The following is a 20,908-nucleotide window of genomic DNA, read 5'->3' on the forward strand; positions in this document are numbered from 1 at the left end:
ATCAAGAATAAAAATTTTTTTCTGTGCTATTTAGTTAGTTTGTATTTAGCACACTTACAGACATATTTATGTTTAAAATCTACATTTTATTTTTTGTTTTGTATTTGTCCTATATTTTGAATTTCTATTTTTTTTCTTTTCTTGCTTTTCATATGAGTGGAAAGGAACCAAATTATATAGAGGCATTGTTAGTTTATTTAGAAATAACCATTTTCAAAAGGTCAAAAATTGGCACTTTGTTGAAATATTAGAGGTAACATGAAAAAAGGATTGTTTAAGTATATACACAAAGAAGATATTTCTCACAGTAATGAAGGTGGTCAACAGGATAGTTATAGAAGATCAAGGTCCAGATGCTTGTTATTATTTAAGAGAATAAACTTAGCAAAAACAAAGACTATATCTGATTTATTATCTGTTTTATTTTACAACACATAACATGGTACTTTTTTGAGGAATATCTGATTGAATAGATGGATGAATGTATTGACTGTGGCTATGATATATTTCAAAGACAGCACAATGGAGTCAGAAATCTTTATTTCAGGGTTTTTCCTGGTGCTTTAAATTATGAACTCAACAAGACACTAAATATTTCTGAGTTTCAACTACTCATCCATGGGGTCATGGTGAGGCTTTAATAAAATAAAGCATTTCAATTATTTATGAAACTAAAAGTTTTGACACAAATGGTGCCTTCTTTATTTCTTTATTTTTTCAAATGGTGCCTTATTATTAGATAGCATCTATGGCAGCAATTTTAAGATATATCATTATTTATCAAAACCCATTTATAGTGTTCCAGGATTAAAAACAAAATAAAAGTTTTCCTTTAAATGTTCAAATGCACATTAGTTTTTAATTGTTTAACCAGAAATATTTAGATGGCAAAAAACAGTGTTTTTTTCATCTCTTGTTTCTTTTATTTTTATTTTATTTTAAGTTTTAAGATTTTATGTATTTATTTGACAGACAGAGATCACAAGTAGGCAGAGAGGCAGGCAGAGAGAGCGGAGGAAGCAGGCTCTCTGCAGAGCAGAGAACCTGATACGGGGCTCTATCCCAGGACCCTGGGATCGTGACCTGAGCAGAAGGCAGAGGATTTAACCCACTGAGCCACCCTGGAGCCCCAAAGATTTTTTTTATTTATTTGACAGACAGAGATCACAAGTAGGCAGAGAGGCAGAAGAAGGCTCCCTGCTGATCAAAAAGCCTAATGCAGGGATTGATCCCTGGACCCTGGGATCATGACCTGAGCCAAAGGCAGAGGCTTTAACCCACTGAGCCGCCTAGGTACCTCTCTTTCTTGTTTCTTTTAAGCATTATAACTGTTAGTATACTTTCAATTTATATTATCTCTGTATTTTTTCAAGCATCTATGTTATGTAGAAAAGCTGTTAGTCTAGTGATTTAGAGTCATATTGCTGGAATTCAAATCCCAACTCTGACTCTTACTTGCTTACATGTTATATGACTCTAGATAAGTTATTTTATATCTTTGTCCTTTGATGTTTTCATATGTAAAATGAGGATAGTAGTGGTTTCTACTTCACATGGATTGTTGTTAGAATTGGATAGGTTAGTACCCCCATCATTTTGGACAGTATGTGGAGTGTAGAAGCGCTCAGAAAATGTTTTCAATTGAAAATTAATATTCATAGTAGTTACCAAGATATAAATATTCATATTTATTTTTTTAATATTCATATTTCTGTTAATATAATCCTCACTTTGTAGTTGAAAAAACAGAGCCTGGATGAAATTAACTGAATTTTCCAGTGATATTCAGGAAGTGGATAGAGGTAGAACTTGAGCCTAGATCTCTGATTGCAAGTTCAGTGCCACTGTGCAATGAGTATTCTGCCCTGTAGGACATAAGGCTTTTTAAATATTTTTGCATGATAATTGAAAGAACCAAATTAATTGAGGATTCTTCTTGGGAATTCTGAAGACAATTGAAACTAGAAAAATTGAAATAAAAGTTTTTGGTTTTAATTAGTTTATGTCTGTACTTTCCTATCAATGCATTTTTTTTCAATATCTATTCTTGATTGGAGGTAATTAATTGTTTTTGCTCTGGAAGGAGGAATAAGTCTGGCTTCTCAGGCCAAATTTTAATGGAAGCAGATAAAATTACCCTAGGGTTAATTGATAAGGTTTTTTGGGGAAGATTGTCTTATTATCTTGGATTACTGCCTGATGAATCTTAGATACAGGCAGTCAAAGAATGGTACAGCTGAAATGAACTTTTAAGATTAGGTAACTGAATATTCTCATTTAGTAGATGAAGCCCTTAGAGAATAAGTAACTTACGTATTGTTGCACAGCGATTCAGCTGAGCTAGAATTTAGGTCTACTAATTTCCAGGCTCATATTCTATCTTCGACAACACAACAGGTGCTCAGTAAAAGAAGTAACATGCCAGTAGAACCAGTAAAAGAATTAATTGAAAACTTTGTTATATTTAAGGTTAAAGTTTAATTCTGAGTATTCATTTGGAGAAAGACACACTAGAGCTTATTTTAAAGCAGGATATTGCTATGCTCTTCAGGTGCAATAGAAGAGTGATTTCTTAGTCAATTTCTGTGTTGCTGTCTATAGTCATCTTTACTCTTCTTCAATGTTGATTATCTGGCTTGAGAATTCACCATAGTCTTTGCTTCTATTTTTTTTCCTACCCCATTGTGACAGTTATGTGAAAGCATAGCCCTATAACTGATTTCACTGCTCATTAGATTAGAAGTCAAAGAGAGGATATACGAGGAATGGAAATCACAGGTACCTAAGTTTATACACATTTTTTTTATTTTTTAGAATTAAAATATAATTAACATACAGTGTTATTTTAGTTTCAGGTGTACAATATAATGATTCAGCAATTCTATACATTACTCAGTGCTCATCAAGATAAGTGTACTCTTGATCACCTTTACTTACTCACCCCTCCCTCACCAACCTCCCCTCTGGCAAACTATGTTTTTGATATAAGTGATCTGTTGGTGGAGAAAATGGAAATTAATTTCATGTCTGTTAGTGAATTTGACATTATTCTTATGGAGCAACTAGTTCTAATTTTTGTTTAAAACCTCATTCTACATATACTTTAACATGTTCTGATAGAAGGCGATTACCAAAAGTAGCTTGTACTGTGCTTAGTACAATGCATACTATTGTTGTGAGAATTAAATTAGAGATAGAAGTAGTTTGTATAAAGCTTAACACAAAATACATGAAATATTATTGTCCTTTTCTCTAACTAGTAAGCTGAAGTTTGGTTGGTTGTGATACTTCCTTGGTTTATTGGGGCATGCCACATGCTCCATGACATCCCAGGGTAATAATCTGTCACTTGTAGCACAAGTAGATCTGACTAATAAGTACTTGAAGAGCTGTTTGTACCACAGCATGGACTAGCTGGAAGGCTCCTCTTATCCTGGGCTGTATTCAGAGTTGGCAGCCTTATAGATTGTGAATGCTGAACCTATGAGTACTGAATAATGATAAATGTTGCTGTCAGAGCTCATATTTAAATGTATGTGCCACTGAGCTGCCTGAACTTCTATTAAAACACAGTTCTTTTGATTTTTATCACCAGGTAACCTTGGACGGGTGGACCAGGTCTCTGAATTTGAGTATGACTTATTCATTAGGCCGGATACCTGTAATCCACGCTTCCGAGTCTGGTTCAACTTTACTGTTGAAAACGTGAAAGAATCACAGGTGAGGGAAGTGTTGGATATCTTCAGTGTGGTTTTGGTAAGAGTATTATGCTTTTGTTTTATGTTAAAAATCTCAATATAATGACTAGATTAGGAGTATATTCTTGTGTATCTCTAGCAATGATATAGTTTTAAGAGATATAAACAAATATGTATAATATGCTGTCTTTTGTTATCTCGTGGTTATTAAGTAATACAAATAGATTATCTGATAACAAAAAGTGTTCTTTACTGATTAAAGAATTAGTATAATATGCTGGTTTCCTTGAGGAACCCTTTGGAAGTGACTTGCTCTTATGTTTCTTATAGAGTGTGTTCTCTGTATTTTTTTTTTTAATAAGTATCTATAAGGGACTTTTCTCACAGGCCTCAGTTTCAGAAAAAACTTTTCTTCTTTTGTAGAAGAAGGTGTTTATTTATATCTTAAAAATAATATGATTCTTGTAATTCGTCTTATCCCCCCTTCCTTTTTTTTAATCTGTTGGGAAACTCAGATCCAGTTTTATAGTATTTGCTAAGGATACTTGAAAACTTTTTGGTTTATATTTCTGTGTACTAATTTTTCTTTCATTCTGATCATATTAATCTGTCTTTAACCACAATTTCTTCATCTATATTTTCTTTGTTTGTTTTTTATGATCCTGTTCAAATATTTTGAGTGAGAGTATTGATGAAAATAGAAGTAAATGCATATGCCTTAATAAACACCTAATCCTAAGAAATCATTTATCATTCTGTTATATTAAGATACATAGTAATGGAAGACTGCACAGACTTTGTACATACAGTGATACAATTTTTTTAAGTAGATGAAAGCATAACCCTATGACTGAATAGCTAGCTATCTGCCTTCTTCCTTCAGGGTCATCTTTTTCTAGTATACTTGGGAGAAAGGGAGGGTTGGTTTAATTTTCCCTCCCAAGTCAGCCCATCCTGTTTGCTCTTTCAGTTGGCTGTTTGCTTCTCTCCATTTTCCTCAACTGCAGTTAGATTCATGTGTCTGGCAATGGTCATTGTCTGGAATTTAGAGACTGTTACTGGAATGCTACCTTCAGCAGGAGAGGGTTGCAAGGAATAGTCACTCCAATTTACTGTTGATTCTCTTAATTCTCTACAACACCACTGGCACATGATTTTTTGTAATGACACAGGTGTATATAATGTTTCATGAAGTAAGGATTAATTGGAAGGAATTAAATAGATGGGAGAACTATATATTGTTGGCTAAACATGATTTAGGATGAGTGGGAAAAATGTTAAATCCATCACAGAAAACTGCTCAAGGACATACTTTAGTTCCTAGCTTTTCTTCTTAGTTTTACTTACTCTCCCTTAAGAGAATTTCTTTTTCAGCTTTTCATAGTAAGAATGACAATATTCTCCGCTTCACCCACCATAGGCAAACCTACACTCTACCTGACCAGAGGTTCACCTGACAATAGGATTACCCTCTTGTTCCAACAAGACAGTTAGTAATTATCAAAATGCATTTCCAAGCCTATATTACTGAGTCTTAAGAGTACAACTTACAGCAGGAGAATTTAGGCACATCTGCAACATTCAGTCTTGGCTCTTCAATTTTGGGCCCCCTGTCAAGTCTCTCTCTGCTTCCATGAGAAAGACATACAACCTCTTGTTCTTCTATTGGTGTCTCACGTCAGTAACTTACGGTTGTAACGTACACCACTGAAAAACAAACAATAATTCTGAAGCAATATAGTCAATTCATATGAAGGAAGGGAAACATTTTCTTAAAATCAGTATAATCTGCCAGAATTTCTAATTTCCCAAAAGGGTTTACTGATTTCTTCTTTATGCATACAACACATGCACATCCTTCAGCTTGCATATTACAACCAGGAATAGACTAAATCCTAAGAAATGAGACCTATTACTTTTCAAACAATAGAATCCTCTATCCTAATTATATCTTTGCTAAATAGAGACTTTTAGCCCTAAAATTATTATGGTTCTTTAACTTTGGGCCACATTAAATTCTTAGTTCAGTTTTTCCTTGCACTTAATTTCTGTACAAATAATATTCTTACATAGCTACTCTGGTCAGGAGGAGGGGTGGGGAATGGTTTAACTAGACAGGGAAAATGTTTTTCTTTATTTTCTCTTTTAGGGGAAGGGGCAGGGACAGAGATAGAGGGAGAGAAGGAATGTTAAGCATGCTCCATGCCCAGCATGGAACCCAACACAGGGCTTGATCTCACAACCCCTAGATCATGACCAGAGCTGAAGTCAAGAACCCATCACTTAATCGACTGAGCCATCCAGGTTCCCAAGAAAATGTATTTCTTGTTATACTATCTGAGATAGTTTTTTGGACAGGTTGCTCATAAATTTCAGTTTCTTGTTTTTTGCTCCTCTAGTTGCTTACAGGTATGTCTTTTTGTTGTTTAAAATGTCTCTCCAGAGTGTTACAGTTTTTATACTATATGGTAAAGTCATACACTCTCTTTTACTGTCTTGCCTATCAGTTAAGCAAGTAACATGAATGTGTTTCAAGGGATTATTATAATAAAAGAGTTGGTGTTGTTTTTATGAACACTTATTTTTAGAGGTAGAGGAACCAATATTTACTTGACTCTCTGAGTTTCTATCTTCATATCCAGTGCTATTCTACTTTTGTGTCAATTGAAATCATGAACATGTTTATCTGGTTTTCTGGAGTGTGATGCTTTATCAACCTCTTTCTTTGGGCCATTGCTTGCTGTACTCACATAATTTAGTTATGGAAGTCTGTCTCAAGATGGCATGAATATGATCTGCTAGAAAGATACGATATATATCTTTCACTCACAGGATATTTGTTTTCATGGTTGTCTACGTGAAAGAGAATGGTTTTATGATTACGTTTGACCTGTGAGGTCTGTTTTTATAATGTCTCTTCCTATCATCTTTTCCATCTCTCTAATTTCCGTTAAAATGAGACCTTCATGAATGTGATCTAGTCAGGAGCCTTATTTAGGGCTTAGTACTAGCAAGCAAAAGAAATATTAGTCTGAGTTCATTAAATGAATGTTAAAAATTAGAGCATCAAGTATACCATACAAACAGGTCTACCTTTTTGGTTATTTCCCTTGACATTTGTAAGAAGTTATAAAACCTTGGAATATGTGGTTCTGTATCCTAGGACTGATGTCTAAACCCCCAAAAGTGGTTGCTAAATAGTGTGTTTGCAAGAGTCTATGTAAACTAACATAAATATATTTTTATTAAAAAGTAATTTTCTCTCTGAAAAACTTGTATTAAATATTCTTATATGTAAATTTATTATTGATGCAACAAAATACTTACGTGATGTGAAAACAAATCTATTTAAATACTCATGACAAAATTTCAACCAATAAGAGTGGGAAAATGATATGTCTTGACTTTTAAACTCTGTTTTTTTCCCCTCATACAGTTTTTATCTCTTTGAATTAATTTTTGCTTTTTTGGATTCACTGATGCTCAATGTAATAAATTTGGAAAATATAGACAATTATTATAAGCAGAGAAAAAGCACATACACATAATCAAACTATCTAGAAACACATTAACTTTTTGGCATATTTACTTCTAGACTTTTTATTTACTACTTTATTTTTTGAGCATAATTAAAATTTTTAGCATATGCAAATTTTTATGTTTTGTTTTTAAATAAACCAAGTAGTATCACATGCAATTTTCTATCACTAAAAACTTCATAAACATGACCGTACAGTAGTTTTTTACTATTGGACCATTTCCTTACTCTTGGGCATAAAGATTATTTTCCATTATCTGTTGTTATAAATAACATTGTAGGGGATATCCTTGTATATGAATTGTTACTCATATTTCATTTTACTTACTAAGGATAAATTCCTAGGAGGGCAATTGATAGACAAATGGTGTGAATATTTTTGAATTCTTGATACATATATAACTAGTACAAAATTTATACTATTTTACTGTCCTATCAGCAATGAGATGCTTTTCCTTGCATTTCTTGCTTTGGATTGTTTCTTGAGTTCAGTATTTCATATATTAAGAATAATTTTTTTCATCACTTACTTTGAACTTTTACACAAATAAATGTGATATAATGCAGTGTTTCAGGACTCTTGTCATAAAGGAATTAATTACATTCCAGCAACAACATGAGGTAACAAAAAAGATCCATTTATTGTTTTGGCTCTTTTTTTCAATTCAGCAATCCTCTTTAGTTTGGGTGTGCCAACCGACTGTCCTCTGAGGTCTGTAATGGAAAATTTTAAAAAAGAAGTTTTTTTTTTTTTTAACAATGAAGTATTTCTTACATTACTATAAGCAGTAATGTGGCTTAAACACAAACACACTTTTCTATATGACATGTCCGATTTGGACTTCAAAATTCCAACAGTTTGCTGCTTCTTTAGTCTCCATCCTGGAGATTTCAGGTACAGTGAAACTTCATCCTGGCCAAAATCAACAGTGCACAGAGGCAGCTTATCACAGTAGAAAGAGCACAGACAATGGATTCAAACACATTTGGGTTTAAATCCTGATTCTGATACTTGTGAGTTGCTTTACTCTTGATCTGTTAAATTAATCTCTTGGTGACTCAGTTTTCTATCATCATCACCAAACAAATTGTAATGGTTATGAATATAGATTCTATGTTAGGTAGGGCTGAATTGTGAGCCTACCTTTGACTTATTTCACTTACCGTTATACCTTCTAGATCCATCCATGCTGTTGCCAATAAGATTTTGTTCTTTTTTATGGCTGAATAATATTCGTGTGTGTGTGTGTGTGTGTGTGTGTCTGCATGTATCACATCTTTATCCATTCATCTGTCGACAGACACTTGGGTTGCTTCTGTATCTTTACTGTTGTAAATAATGCTGCAATATGTTTAGGCGTGCAAATATATTTTCAAATTGGTCAATGAAAGAAAAATACCTTATGATTTCACCCATATGTGAAATTTAAGAAGAAGAAACAAATGAACAAAGAAAAAAAAAGAAAAATTTTCATGTATCTCAGAAACATCATCAACAAAGAAACTAAGATACCTAAGACATCAAAGAAGACCCAAACAATTAGTGAGCATATACTTTTTTGTTGTATTTTAACAGGCAGAAGAAGAGGGAAAGAGAGAATCTTAAATAGACACCATGCCCAACACAGAGCTTGATGCAGGGCTTGATCTCACAACCCTGAGATCATGGTGTGAGCCAAAATCAAGTCAGATGCTTAACTGAGCCACCCAGGCCCCCCATGTAGGATATACTTTTATTCAACAAATATTTAATGACTACCTCTTTGTTCTAAACATAGTTGTAACACTTGGAATATAGTAATCAAGTGAGAAAAAAGATAGGAGCACTTATGGGCTTTCCATTCTAGGTGTATCACTGGGTCAAAGAGAAGGACAAAAAATAAACATAACAAATGAGATATATAGAGAAGGCCAAAATGAATCATCATTAAAATAGGCCTCCTTGAGAAGGTAACATTTGAGCAAAGACAAAGGATGTAAGGAAATATGCTTTACAAATATCTGGTAGAAGGGCATCCTTACAAGTTGGAATAGCTATTGCTCTAAGCCAATGTCCTGTTGGAATCATATCTGGTTCGTTTGAGGTACAGAAAAGAAACCAGTGTGATTAGAGCTGTGTGAGCAAGGCAGAAATTAGTAGAAAATGTGGTTAAAGGAGTATGTATGTGGTAGGGTAGCATTGGGTTGGTTGAAGTGATGATTTTGTGGGATCTTGTGGATCATAGTACAGACATTATCTTTTACTCTGAAGTACAAAATATATTAGAGGAGTTTAACAGTAGTTACATGATATGACTCGTATCATAAAATTATTGACGTTTTCTTGCTAAAATTAGACATTAAAGACAATATGACTGAATGATAAAAACAGGGATCCAGTTTGGAGACTTTTGCTCTAATTTTAGTGGGACAGATAGTGGTTTGGATTATTATGGTCGCAATTTAAATGGTGAAAGATATTTAAAGATACAGCCAGAGGATTTCCTTCTGGATTTGATATTTATGTATTAAAGATATTTATGTATTAAATCAGGGATGACTTTAGGGCTTTGGCACGAGTATCTGACCTGCAGAGATGCAGAAGGCAGACAGAGGAGCAGGCTTTGAGAAAGCTGAGGAGTTCAGTTTTAGGCAGGTTAAATATGAGATACCTATCGTATATTCAAATACACTAATAAGTAGGCAGTTGGGATACACGAGTCTGGAGTCTGAAAGAAAAGTCAGGATGGAAGCTATATATTTGGGAATTGTTGTCATATAGAGAGTATTTAGTCATAAAATAGGGATGATACTACTATAAGAGTAAGCATAAATAGAGAAGAGGAGAGGAAAAAGTAGTGAGTTTATAGGGACCTCTGACTGAGAAGCTAGTAAAGGAAACTGAAAAAGAGCAGGTTGTTAGGAGGAAATTCAAGTGTATATTATCTTGGAGTATAACTGAAAAACAACCATGAAGGAGAAGTGAGTAATGCACTGTGAAATATGCTGCTGATAGTTTAAATAAGATGGGGACACAGGAATGATTGTTGGATTTGGGATTATGGAAGTTATTGATAACCTTGACAAATAACAGTTTTAACTGAGTGCTAGAGTAAGCTTTAGAGAATGAGAGAATAATATCCTCAGTGTTCATCAATGTTGTTGCATATTGCATAATTTCCTTCTTTTCAAAGGCTGTGTAGTATTCCATTGTATGTATATACCACATTTTCTTTATCCATTCATCCGCTGATGGACATTTAGGTTGCTAAATACTGCATGATTCAACTTACATGAGGTATTGAAAATAGTCTGGAACTCCAGCTTCTCTTTCTTCAGCTCAGTGAGTTATCATTCATTTTACATGAGTTCCTTTGCCTTGCATCATAGTTCTGAAGGTGCCTCCAGACAGAAAACTTTAGTGATCCCAGGGCTTACCTGATTTGTTTCCCTGTCTCAGAGATCAGACATGAGTTTCCAGCTCTCTAATGCTGAAGAAATGCTGTTTTATGTATTTTGTCCAGTGTTCTGCTTGTTTATACTGGGCAGATAATTCCAGTAGCAGATAGTCTGTTATGGTTGTAAACAGAATGTGCTTGTGTTTTCACCAGTAGAGACCACAAACTAAGAAAAGAATGAGAGCCCAGGGTACATTCAAGAAAGCCTGGAGAAGGAATGTACATTAAGGGGATAAGGAGTAATAGTAAGGTGAAAGGTAGTGAAAACATGATAGATCAGTACTTTGAAGGTAGGATAACCATATTATCCAAATCCAGTAAATTGTGAGAGTGAAAGATGATCTAATAATTAAAACTAGATAGCAGTCATAAACTAGAACTTTTCTTTTTTTTTTAATTTTTTTTTAAGATTTTATTTATTTATTTGACAGAGAGAAATCACAAGTAGTCGGAGAGGCAGGCAGAGAGAGAGAGGGAAGCAGGCTCCCTGCTGAGCAGAGAGCCCGATGCGGGACTTGATCCCAGGACCCTGAGATCATGACCTGAGCCGAAGGCAGCGGCTTAACCCACTGAGCCACCCAGGCACCCAAACTAGTGGACATTCTAATGAAGTGAAAGTAGTTTGGTAAGTAGTGTACTATAGTAAGCTTCAAAGAGAATTGGTGGTCATTAGAGAGTAAAATGAATGAATGAAATTGAAGGGAATGCACTTATTGCAATTATTGGTAATATCAAGGTATAAAGTAAGTCTGTATGTGTAGCTATATACAATATAATGGAAGGTAAGATATAGGAGAGATAAAGGGATGATATAGTAGCCAGAATGTTGGGAAAGATTATCTCTGTGTATACTGGAGAAATGACAGTGAGGCTTGAACAGCAGTCATTAAGAAATAAGGAGGAATGACAGAGAAGTAGGGAGATGCTAGCAATAATGAGATAGAGTAGAAAAATAATCAGATGGATTGAAATTCAAAGATGTGTTTGTGGACATAAAAGCTCAATATTATGTCAGTTTTCCCCAAATCAACCTATTATTTTAACACAGTTCCAATTAGAATCTCCCCAATTTTTTTTTCATAGATTTTGACAGGCTAGTTTAAAAATTCATGTGGAAAACCAAAGGGCAAAAATAGGTAAGCCAATTTTGAAGAATAACTAATGGGTATATGTTTATTTTATAGAAATTCATATTTCAGCTAACAATTTTTATTTATAGCAACAGTGATTAAAATAGTATGGCATTGCCATAGACAAATAGTCCAAATGGACACTCTGGAAATCAGAAACAAGGTTATTTATATAACAGAGGTTTTATTAGAAAATGAGAATAGTAGGGCCTATTCAATCAATGCTACACATTATCCCCATGTTATATGGATTAAATACTTAAATATGAAGATTCTCCCTCCTTCTCCTTCCACCCTTCCCTCCCCGCCACTTGCGTGCTCTCTCTCTGTCTCAAATAAATAAATAAATCTTTTAAAAATTCTTATTTGAGGAACAGAAAAGCAAAATCATAAAGAGATAAACTTTTGAGTTTGTAAAAATAAGCTCTAGGTGTCAAAAGAATTGGAGTTGAAATTTATGCATTATTCTAGGAAATTAAATTTGTGCACTATATTACATATAGGATTGGTACCCAAAATATATAAAGAATTCCTACAAGCAAAAAGAAAAGAAAAAGAAAAACACCCAAGTATACCAAGGATATAAATAGGCAATTCACTGAAGAGTAAGTGTTAAAGCTTTTCTCAAAAGAGTTGGATTGGGATGAGAAATTTTCTTAGAAATGAGAAAAAGAAGAGAAATCTCTCTCAGGTATACTGGCATGAAAAAGACATCTTTTGCTTCTGATTGTTCAGGTGTAGTAATCATATTAGAGTGGAGGGAGAAAAAGCATGAGTTCTAGCATCTTTGTTTTGTTCCGTACTAGCTTTTTGTCCTTGGACAAGTTACTTAACCCTGCTATGTAAGCATCAGTTATTCATCTTTAAATTTGGGTTAGTTTTACTTGTTTTGAGGTATTGTTTTGGAGATTAGTAATAGATGTTTCTAAAACACCTAAAGAGTATCTGAAACATAGACATGTATTTGTATTTTTAGCTTAAGTAACCTTATTTGTCAAATGGGTTTGGTGGCACATTTATTTTAGTGTAGTCTTTGTAAGATACAATGTTAAGTTAGCCATATTTCTGATTCATGGGGCAAGGAATTCTTTATTCATGGAAACATTAAGAAGATAGGATATCTCAGTGTTGATTCACTAAATTCTACACCTGAAACTAATTTTTACACTGTGTGTTGACTAACTGGAATTTTTTAAAAATGTGGAATGAAAAAAAAAGAGCAAAAAAGATGACAGGATAGCTTTCAATATGCAGTAGATATGTAAAGCTTAAGGAATTTGCGTATCAACTATATTATTTTAATTTTTGTGTAAGTATTGCCAATGTGAACACATTTTCATTTTTTCAAGTTGGCTTCTATTGTTTTTCCTTGTAATCTTCGCATAAATTTGAGTTTCTAGGAAGTGCTAGTAAGTCTTAAGAACTATACTTGGAATTACTTGCTTGTGTATTTATAATAATGATATACGTAAATATCCATGCCTTTGTATATATACTTTATGTATTTGTCCATTATATCACTTATATCAGATACTATTAGTATAATTTAAAGTGATAGCATTCAAACATAAACTTAGCTGGCATTATGCTTTGTATTTTTTTAAACAGGTATTTTGCTATTAGAGTAGTCATGAATGATTTTCATGTTGCTAAATCCAATAGGCATATTATACCCCTTACTTTAATTTATCTTTCATTTGATACTGTTGATAGTTCACTGTTGGGAATTCTGTTACCTTGGCTTTCGTGATATTCCTCTCATGATTCTCCTTGTATCTTCTGTTTTGTTTCTTCTGATTCTTCAGAAGTCCTTCATGGGCTTCTCCTGTCCTACAAACTCCTTAAACATTGATACTCACCATGATTCTATCTCACATCATTATGTCTTATATTTATATCTCTTTTCCATAGTCCCATTTGTATCTTTAACTGAAAATCTCTCTTGAGATTAAAACACCTGGATTCAACTGCTTTTTGGACGTCACCACTGAATGTCCAATGGTGTCTCAAACTCATCATTTACAAAAGTGAGCTCTTATCTTATTTAAATATACCTCTTCTATATACTGTATATTCTAGTGAATGTTATTATTCTCCATGCAGTCATTCCAATTGGAAATGTGGGAGTTATCTTAGACCTCTTCCTTGTGGATCCATTTCTAAAAATAGTAATAATGATAATTATGATTTTAATGTAACCACAATTTAGTGATTACTTACGCTGTGCCAGTACTATGCTTGATGCATTATTTTCAGTCTTCACACTAAATTTAGGAGGTTAGTACTATTATCATCTTCATTGTATAAATGAGAAAATCAAATTTGCTTCTTGTTTTACCACTTCTAAAACCACTTCCTGAATTTCTATGGGTCTTTCTCTCTCTGCTACTGCATTCAAGTTCAGTCAACTATGTTAAGTTGCCTGACAATGGTGGTCATCTTTGAACATGTAGCTTTGTCCAGAGTCCTGCACTATTTAAGTCTGTCTTTCACACAACCTGTTTATTTATTTCTATAAATTGCAAATCTGACTTTGCAACTTCATTGCTAAAGCCCTTAAATGTTCCCTATTACTTTAAAGTCCAGGTTTCTTAGCCGGGCACATGGTGTTCTTCATGGTCTGGCTTCTATCTAGTTTTCTTTGCCATAGATACTTACTGGCCTTCTTGTAGTGTCCTGCAGAGACCATGTTGTTTCTTACCTCCCTGCATTTTGCTTGTTCCTGTAATGCCCTTCCAATACTTCTTGATTTGGATTAAATTCATGCTTTGGAGTCATACTGCCAGGGTTCATATTCTACTCAACTATTTATTTTGTGACCTTGGATAAGAAATTTTATGCTCACTATGTCTTAGTTGCCTACCTACATGACACAGTATAACCAAGCTATTGAAGTTTTGCTTGACAGTTAGAAAGCCCTCTATAAATGTTATTTTTCTTACATTAATATTTAACAGATATTTATAGTGTACCTATGATATGCTAGACAGTTTGGGGTAGTCAGGAATCAGCGTTGAATAAAAGTCAGGGTTCTTTTCTGGGGAAGCTTATGTTTTATTATGAGAAGAAAGTCAGTAAATAGGAGAAAGTAAACAAATAAGGTATTTATAGAAAGTGGCACATGTTACCACAGTTTGTTTATCCAGTTAAGGGATTTTGCAGATGTTTCCAGTTTTTGGAAATTATAAGTTAAACTGCTGTAAAAATTCTTTTACTTTTTTATGTTTGTGAATATAAGTTTTCATTTCACTTGGGTAAATACTTGGGAGCAGGATTGCTTGGTCATATGGTAAGTATATGTTTAACTTTGTAAGTAACAACCAAACTGTTTCTTAAAGTGGCTATGTTAGTTTACATTTCCGTCAGCAATGTATGAGAGTTCTAGTTACTGCATATCCTTGCCAGCACCGGGTATCATCAGTTTTTAACCATTTTTTAAATCTTATTGATTCTAATAGATGTACATCTGTATCTTCTGATTTTAATTTGAATTTCTCTGATGACTAAAAACTTTGGACATCTTCATGTACTTATTTGCTATCTCTATTTATTCTTTGATGATGTACCTATCCAAAATTTGTTAGTGTTTTAAATTGGATTGCTTGTTTTATTACTCAGATTTGAGAGTTTCTTGTATATTCTAAGTATAAATCATTATCACCTGTTTTGCAAATATTTCCTCTTTGACTGGGATCGATCTTTTTATTCCTTTATAAGTATCTTTCACAGAACAAATTTGTAGTTTTTGTAAAGTCCAATTATTTCTCTGTTATGGATCATGCTTTTGATGTAAATTCTAAGAAATCTTTGTCTAACTGAAAACCACAAAATTTTCTCCTATGTTTTCTTCTGAAACTTTTGTGGTCTTAGGTTTGAAATTTAAGTCTATGATTGGTTTTAAACTAATATTTACATATGGTTTGAACTATGGATTGAGTTTTTTTTAGAAAGTTGTTTTTTTATGTATCTTTTGCGTATGGATATCTATTGCAGTACCATCTGTTAAAAAAAAAAAAACAACCCTACCATTTCTGTATAAAATTATTTGCATCTTTGTTTTAAATCAGTTGACCTTATATATGTGGGTCTATTTCTGGATTCTGTTTTGTTCCATTGAATTATATTACCATCATTTCTCCAGTTCCACGCTATCTTGATATCTGTAGCTTAATATCAAGTCTTAAAATCAGGTGGTGTAAGACTTTCAACTTACCTTTTTCCTATTCTTTTGGTTTATTCTAGCACTTTTGCCTTCTCACATAAATTTTAGAATAAGTTTTTTGATTTCTATAAAACAAAGTCCTGCTATCCTGCTGGGATTGTGATTGGAATTGTATTGAATCTTTAGACATGTAGGAGAAATTGGCATATTGACATCTTAACAATATTGTTTCTTCCAATCCATGAGGTATAAAAATAAATATCTTTCCACTTATTTTATGTGTTATTTGATTTCTTTCATCAATTTTTTTATTTCTAAGTTTTTTTTTTCAACAAAGAGATGTCACTTATGTTTTGTTAGATTCGTGCCTGAATATTTCTTTTCTTTTTGGTACTATTGTAAGTAAAATTATTTAAAAGTTTTTAATCGCTAATTGTTCTTTGTTAGTATATATTAATATGACAATGACCTTATAATCTGGATCCTTGCTAAATTGACTAATTTCTTCTAGCGGCTTATTTGTTGAGATAATCTGCAGAGGTAACTACATCATCTAGAAGTAGAGAATGTTTATATCTGCATGACTTTTTTTTTTTTTTAATTCAGAAACTTTTTCTTGTTGTTTCCACAAGCTATGGGCCACTATTATAGTGATGAATAGGAGTAGTGAGAGTGACCTGACAGTCTTATTCCACATTTTAGGGGAATGTTTCCAGCCTTTCATCACTAAGTATGAACTTACTTAAGATGTTATGTAATTTATTATTATTTTTTTATAGATGTCCTTTATTAAATTGAAGGCATTCCATTTCACTCTGAATTTGATGATAAGTTTTAGCAAGAATGGAGGTTGAATTTTTTCAAATGCCGTTGCAGCTTTTAAAGCAAAGCATAGTCACGAAATTTCACAGTTGAAAGTAATATTACCTTAATGACCATTTCCTCATATCTGAAGCCTGCATATTTGCTGTCACCTAAAAATTATATTCTTAGAGTAACATGATGATTCTCTATAACTAAAATATATATAGCTGCAGAAGGGACTTTACTAGATTTTCATTTATTTATTTCATAATATATACAGTAAATCTGTGAAGTAAGTATGATTAAAATAGGCAACAAAACTGAGACAGATAGAAGGTTAGTAAGTAGCTGAAAGTCAGCAGTCTAGCCACCTATGACAACTTTATATTCTCCTAATATATTGTGTTCTTTTTGTCTTTTATCCTTTGTATCCATGTTTCTAGAATACCTTTACACTCTTCATCTTTGAAACTTTATATCTTTTCTTATATATAAAAACCCTGAGTTTTAGAATGATGAAATGAGTCACTCAACATTTTACATTTAGTTATATGGCAGAGCTAATAAGCTTACAGCTCAGATATCTTGACTTCCATACTAGTTCCTTTGCCCCTTTACTAAGGCCTGCTCTGGTGTTCATTTTAAATATAGTTTCATTTTCTTTTCTTATTTTTGTCTCCCATAATGCGAATGTCTTGGGGACTTTGCCAATGCTTCTCGGGTAATGTTGTACATATAGATTTGTGGCAAACAACTTTCACTTTCAAAAATTAGTATATCAAACCTAATTTTATACCAAGATTACTCTTGTCTCATTGATTCTATTGCTCTACTGAATTACAAGTAGAGTGTAGAATAATTGCTTTTGGATTGATTATAATAAATTTTTCTAAATTTTTTTAAATTTGTAGTATTTAAAGTGCTGTTGATATAATCCAGGAATTTTCTTTTAAGCATTTGGAAATAATATATTGTTAATGTGTGTCATTAAGTGAAAACACTAGTGTGTAAATGGACTGGATAAATGGCAATCAAATATGGAAGGATTTTCTTTTCCTTTTTGTTCTCTTTTCATTTTCTCCAAAGATAAAAAGTTAATCTGTAAAATATAGTATTTGATGATCCAACAATATTTACTGTGTCATATTTAAAAAAACATGTCTGAAAAATAACTATGTTTGGTTCAGGGTATTTCACTTCTGTATGTAATTGATATTCACTGATTTCTCTTTTTTAAATTCCTTTAGTCAGTTGATCGAATATACTTTATTACCCAATTCCACTTCAAAAGAATGGAAGAAAGTTGGGAGCAAAGAACCTGAGCTACTTTCTTTTACTGAATTCATCTGAGTATGTAATGAAAGCTTAGATTGGGAGTATGAAACAAGTAAGGGAGAGTGGAATTAAACAAGCCTGAATTTAAATTCAAGCTTAATAACTACTCAGTAGTGTTGCTCTCAGCTAGTTACTTAACCTCTGAGTCTCATTTTGCATACCAAATAATATTATTTCAAGACATTGTTGTTTATATTAAATGAAATAAGTACATTTGTTAATTTTGTTTGAAATTAAGTAATGAGCATGTGGTAAAGTCCCTGACACATGGTTTACTTCAGAAAACATTTGTTAAACTTTTTCAAGAAGTATTAAGAACCTGTTGTTATATGCCAGACACTATGCTAGGCACTGAAAATATAGTGGCAAAAAAATGTCTTATAAGTCCTTGAGTTTATATTTTAGTGAGAGAAGCATAAACGGATAAGTAAATGAACCTACAAAATATTGTGTTAGTTTAGTGATATGTTTTATGAGGATGGTGAGCCTTATCACTCCTCTAAATTATAATTTTAGATTCTAAGGTAATAACACTCACTGTCTAAATCGTGCATGTACAATTAAGGCTCAGAAGATTCTCCAAGCATCATAGAACACTGTTGCAGTGTTGTTAACTGATAAACAAATAACTGAGTCATTGATGAAAATGGGAGTATGACTAGGGAGAGTAATTATTTATTCAACACACATGTTCATGACCCACTGTGAATCAAGGCATTTGCATAAAGAAGTCCCTTTTTGCACTAATGGGACATGTGCTCTGGTAATGAGGATGAATCAAATATACAAAAAATGTAAATCAATGAATAAAATAATGTTTAGTATTAGAAATGGAGGTAAAATATTATGAAAGCTTACCATTTTTAGTTGGGCCAGGGCTCAGGGAATGTTTAAAGCAGGGTTATAGAGAGAAGATGTTACTAGACCTGGTCCTCAGAGCTAGTCTCGAATAGGAATATTCATCTTAGTTGAATAACTATCATAAACCTGATATGATAGCCAGAAGCTTCAGTTTAATAGGAAATAAGTGGTAAAAACAATAAAATTGTATCATGGTGTCAATTTATGTAAAGCAAAACATATCTTTCCATTTTCATTAAGATTGCAAAGTTGGCCATAGAGTAGGGAAGTCATATTTTACCATTTATTGTACTTTAACATCAACATTCTGTGACATGATATGAAGTGGTTACTTGTTTATAAGGAAAACTCTTTTTTTTTTTTTTTTTTTAATAAGGAAAACTCTTGTATGAGTTTCACTATGAGGAATTTTGTGTTGGATTTTTTTTTCTTTTAGTCTTTTTGTGTGGTTTTTAACTGCTAAACAATTAAAGAAGATCCAAATTTAGACTGGAAACTTATTGTGACATAAACTTATAAATATTGCTGGTGCAATATAAATAAAACACAGATGTAGAAAGTGAAAAAGATCTTTATGCAAATGAAACTCTGGGTACTAGAAACAGAGGATCTTAGACTAGATGAGTCTTAAAACTATGGGTTGTTTGGCTGATATACTGCCAAAGGAATGAGAGATTGATATTTAAATTTTATGCAAAGTTTCATGGGTAGTCTAAGCCTTGCTTTGGCAGAACAAAAGCAATAAAATCACAAGGAAAAGGCACTGAAACTTGTAGGCTTTGATTTGCTAAGTGTATGGAGAAAGCTTTGAAGTCTAACCAGATGAACTGTGAGAAACTCCCATAATGTTCCCATATGAATCTGGAATGGTCCATACTGCTTGGAAACTGCCTATGTTTGTGTTCACCTTTGTTTTTATTCATTTATTTTTTTTAAATTTTTTATTTTTTATAGACATATATTTTTATCCCCAGGGGTACAGGTCTGTGAATCACCAGGTTTACACACTTCACAGCACTCACCAAAGCACATACCCTCCCCAATGTCCATAATCCCACCCCCTTCTCCCAAACCCCCTCCCCCCAGCAACCCTCAGTTTGTTTTGTGAGATTAAGAGTCACTTATGGTTTGTCTCCCTCCCAATCCCATCTTGTTTCATTTATTCTTCTCCTACCCACTTAAGCCCCCATGTTGCATCACCACTTCCTGATATCAGGGCTATCATATGATAGTTGTCTTTCTCTGCTTGACTTATTTCGCTAAGCATGATACGCTCTAGTTCCATCCATGTTGTCGCAAATGGCAAGATTTCATTTCTTTTGATGGCTGCATAGTATTCCATTGTGTATATATACCACATCTTCTTGATCCATTCATCTGTTGATGAACATCTAGGTTCTTTCCATAGTTTGGCTATTGTGGACATTGCTGCTATAAACATTCAGGTGCATGTGCCCCTTTGGATCACTACGTTTGTATCTTTAGGGTAAATACCCAATAGTGCAATTGCTGGGTCATAGGGCAGTTCTATTTTCAACATTTTGAGAAACCTCCATGCTGTTTTCCAGAGTGGCTGCCCCAGCTTGCATTCCCACCAACAGTGTAGGAGGGTTCCCCTTTCTCCGCATCTTCGCCAGTATCTGTCATTTCCTGACTTGTTGATTTTAGCCATTCTGACTGGTGTGAGGTGATATCTCATTGTGGTTTTGATTTGTATTTCCCTGATGCCGAGTGATAGGGAGCACTTTTTCATGTGTCTGTTGGCCATCTGGATGTCTTCTTTGCAGAAATGTCTGTTCATGTCCTCTGCCCTTTTCTTGATTGGATTATTTGTTCTTTGGGTGTTGAGTTTGCTAAGTTCTTTATAGATTCTGGACACTAGTCCTTTATCTGATATGTCATTTGCAAATATCTTCTCCCATTCTGTCAGTTGTCTTTTGGTT

At 33.3% G+C, this 20,908-nt stretch overlaps 1 protein-coding gene across 2 annotated transcripts in view; it reads left to right on the plus strand.

Moving 5' to 3' along the window:
• The window catches only part of AGBL4 (ATP/GTP binding protein like 4), a 1,622,967-nt gene that overhangs the window by 337,891 nt on the left and 1,264,168 nt on the right, over positions 1–20,908 (plus strand). Inside the window, exon 3 of one of the 2 annotated variants that reach the window (XM_032303312.1) lies at positions 3,596–3,756. In XM_032303312.1, coding sequence (XP_032159203.1) covers positions 3,596–3,756 — 161 coding nt within the window. The remainder of the gene's footprint in view (positions 1–3,595; positions 3,757–20,908) is intronic. The other variant, XM_032303313.1, reaches the window with a different exon arrangement.

The sequence above is a fragment of the Mustela erminea genome, chromosome 10, assembly GCF_009829155.1.
Source record: "Mustela erminea isolate mMusErm1 chromosome 10, mMusErm1.Pri, whole genome shotgun sequence".
In the NCBI taxonomy this organism is placed as follows: Eukaryota; Metazoa; Chordata; class Mammalia; order Carnivora; family Mustelidae; genus Mustela; species Mustela erminea.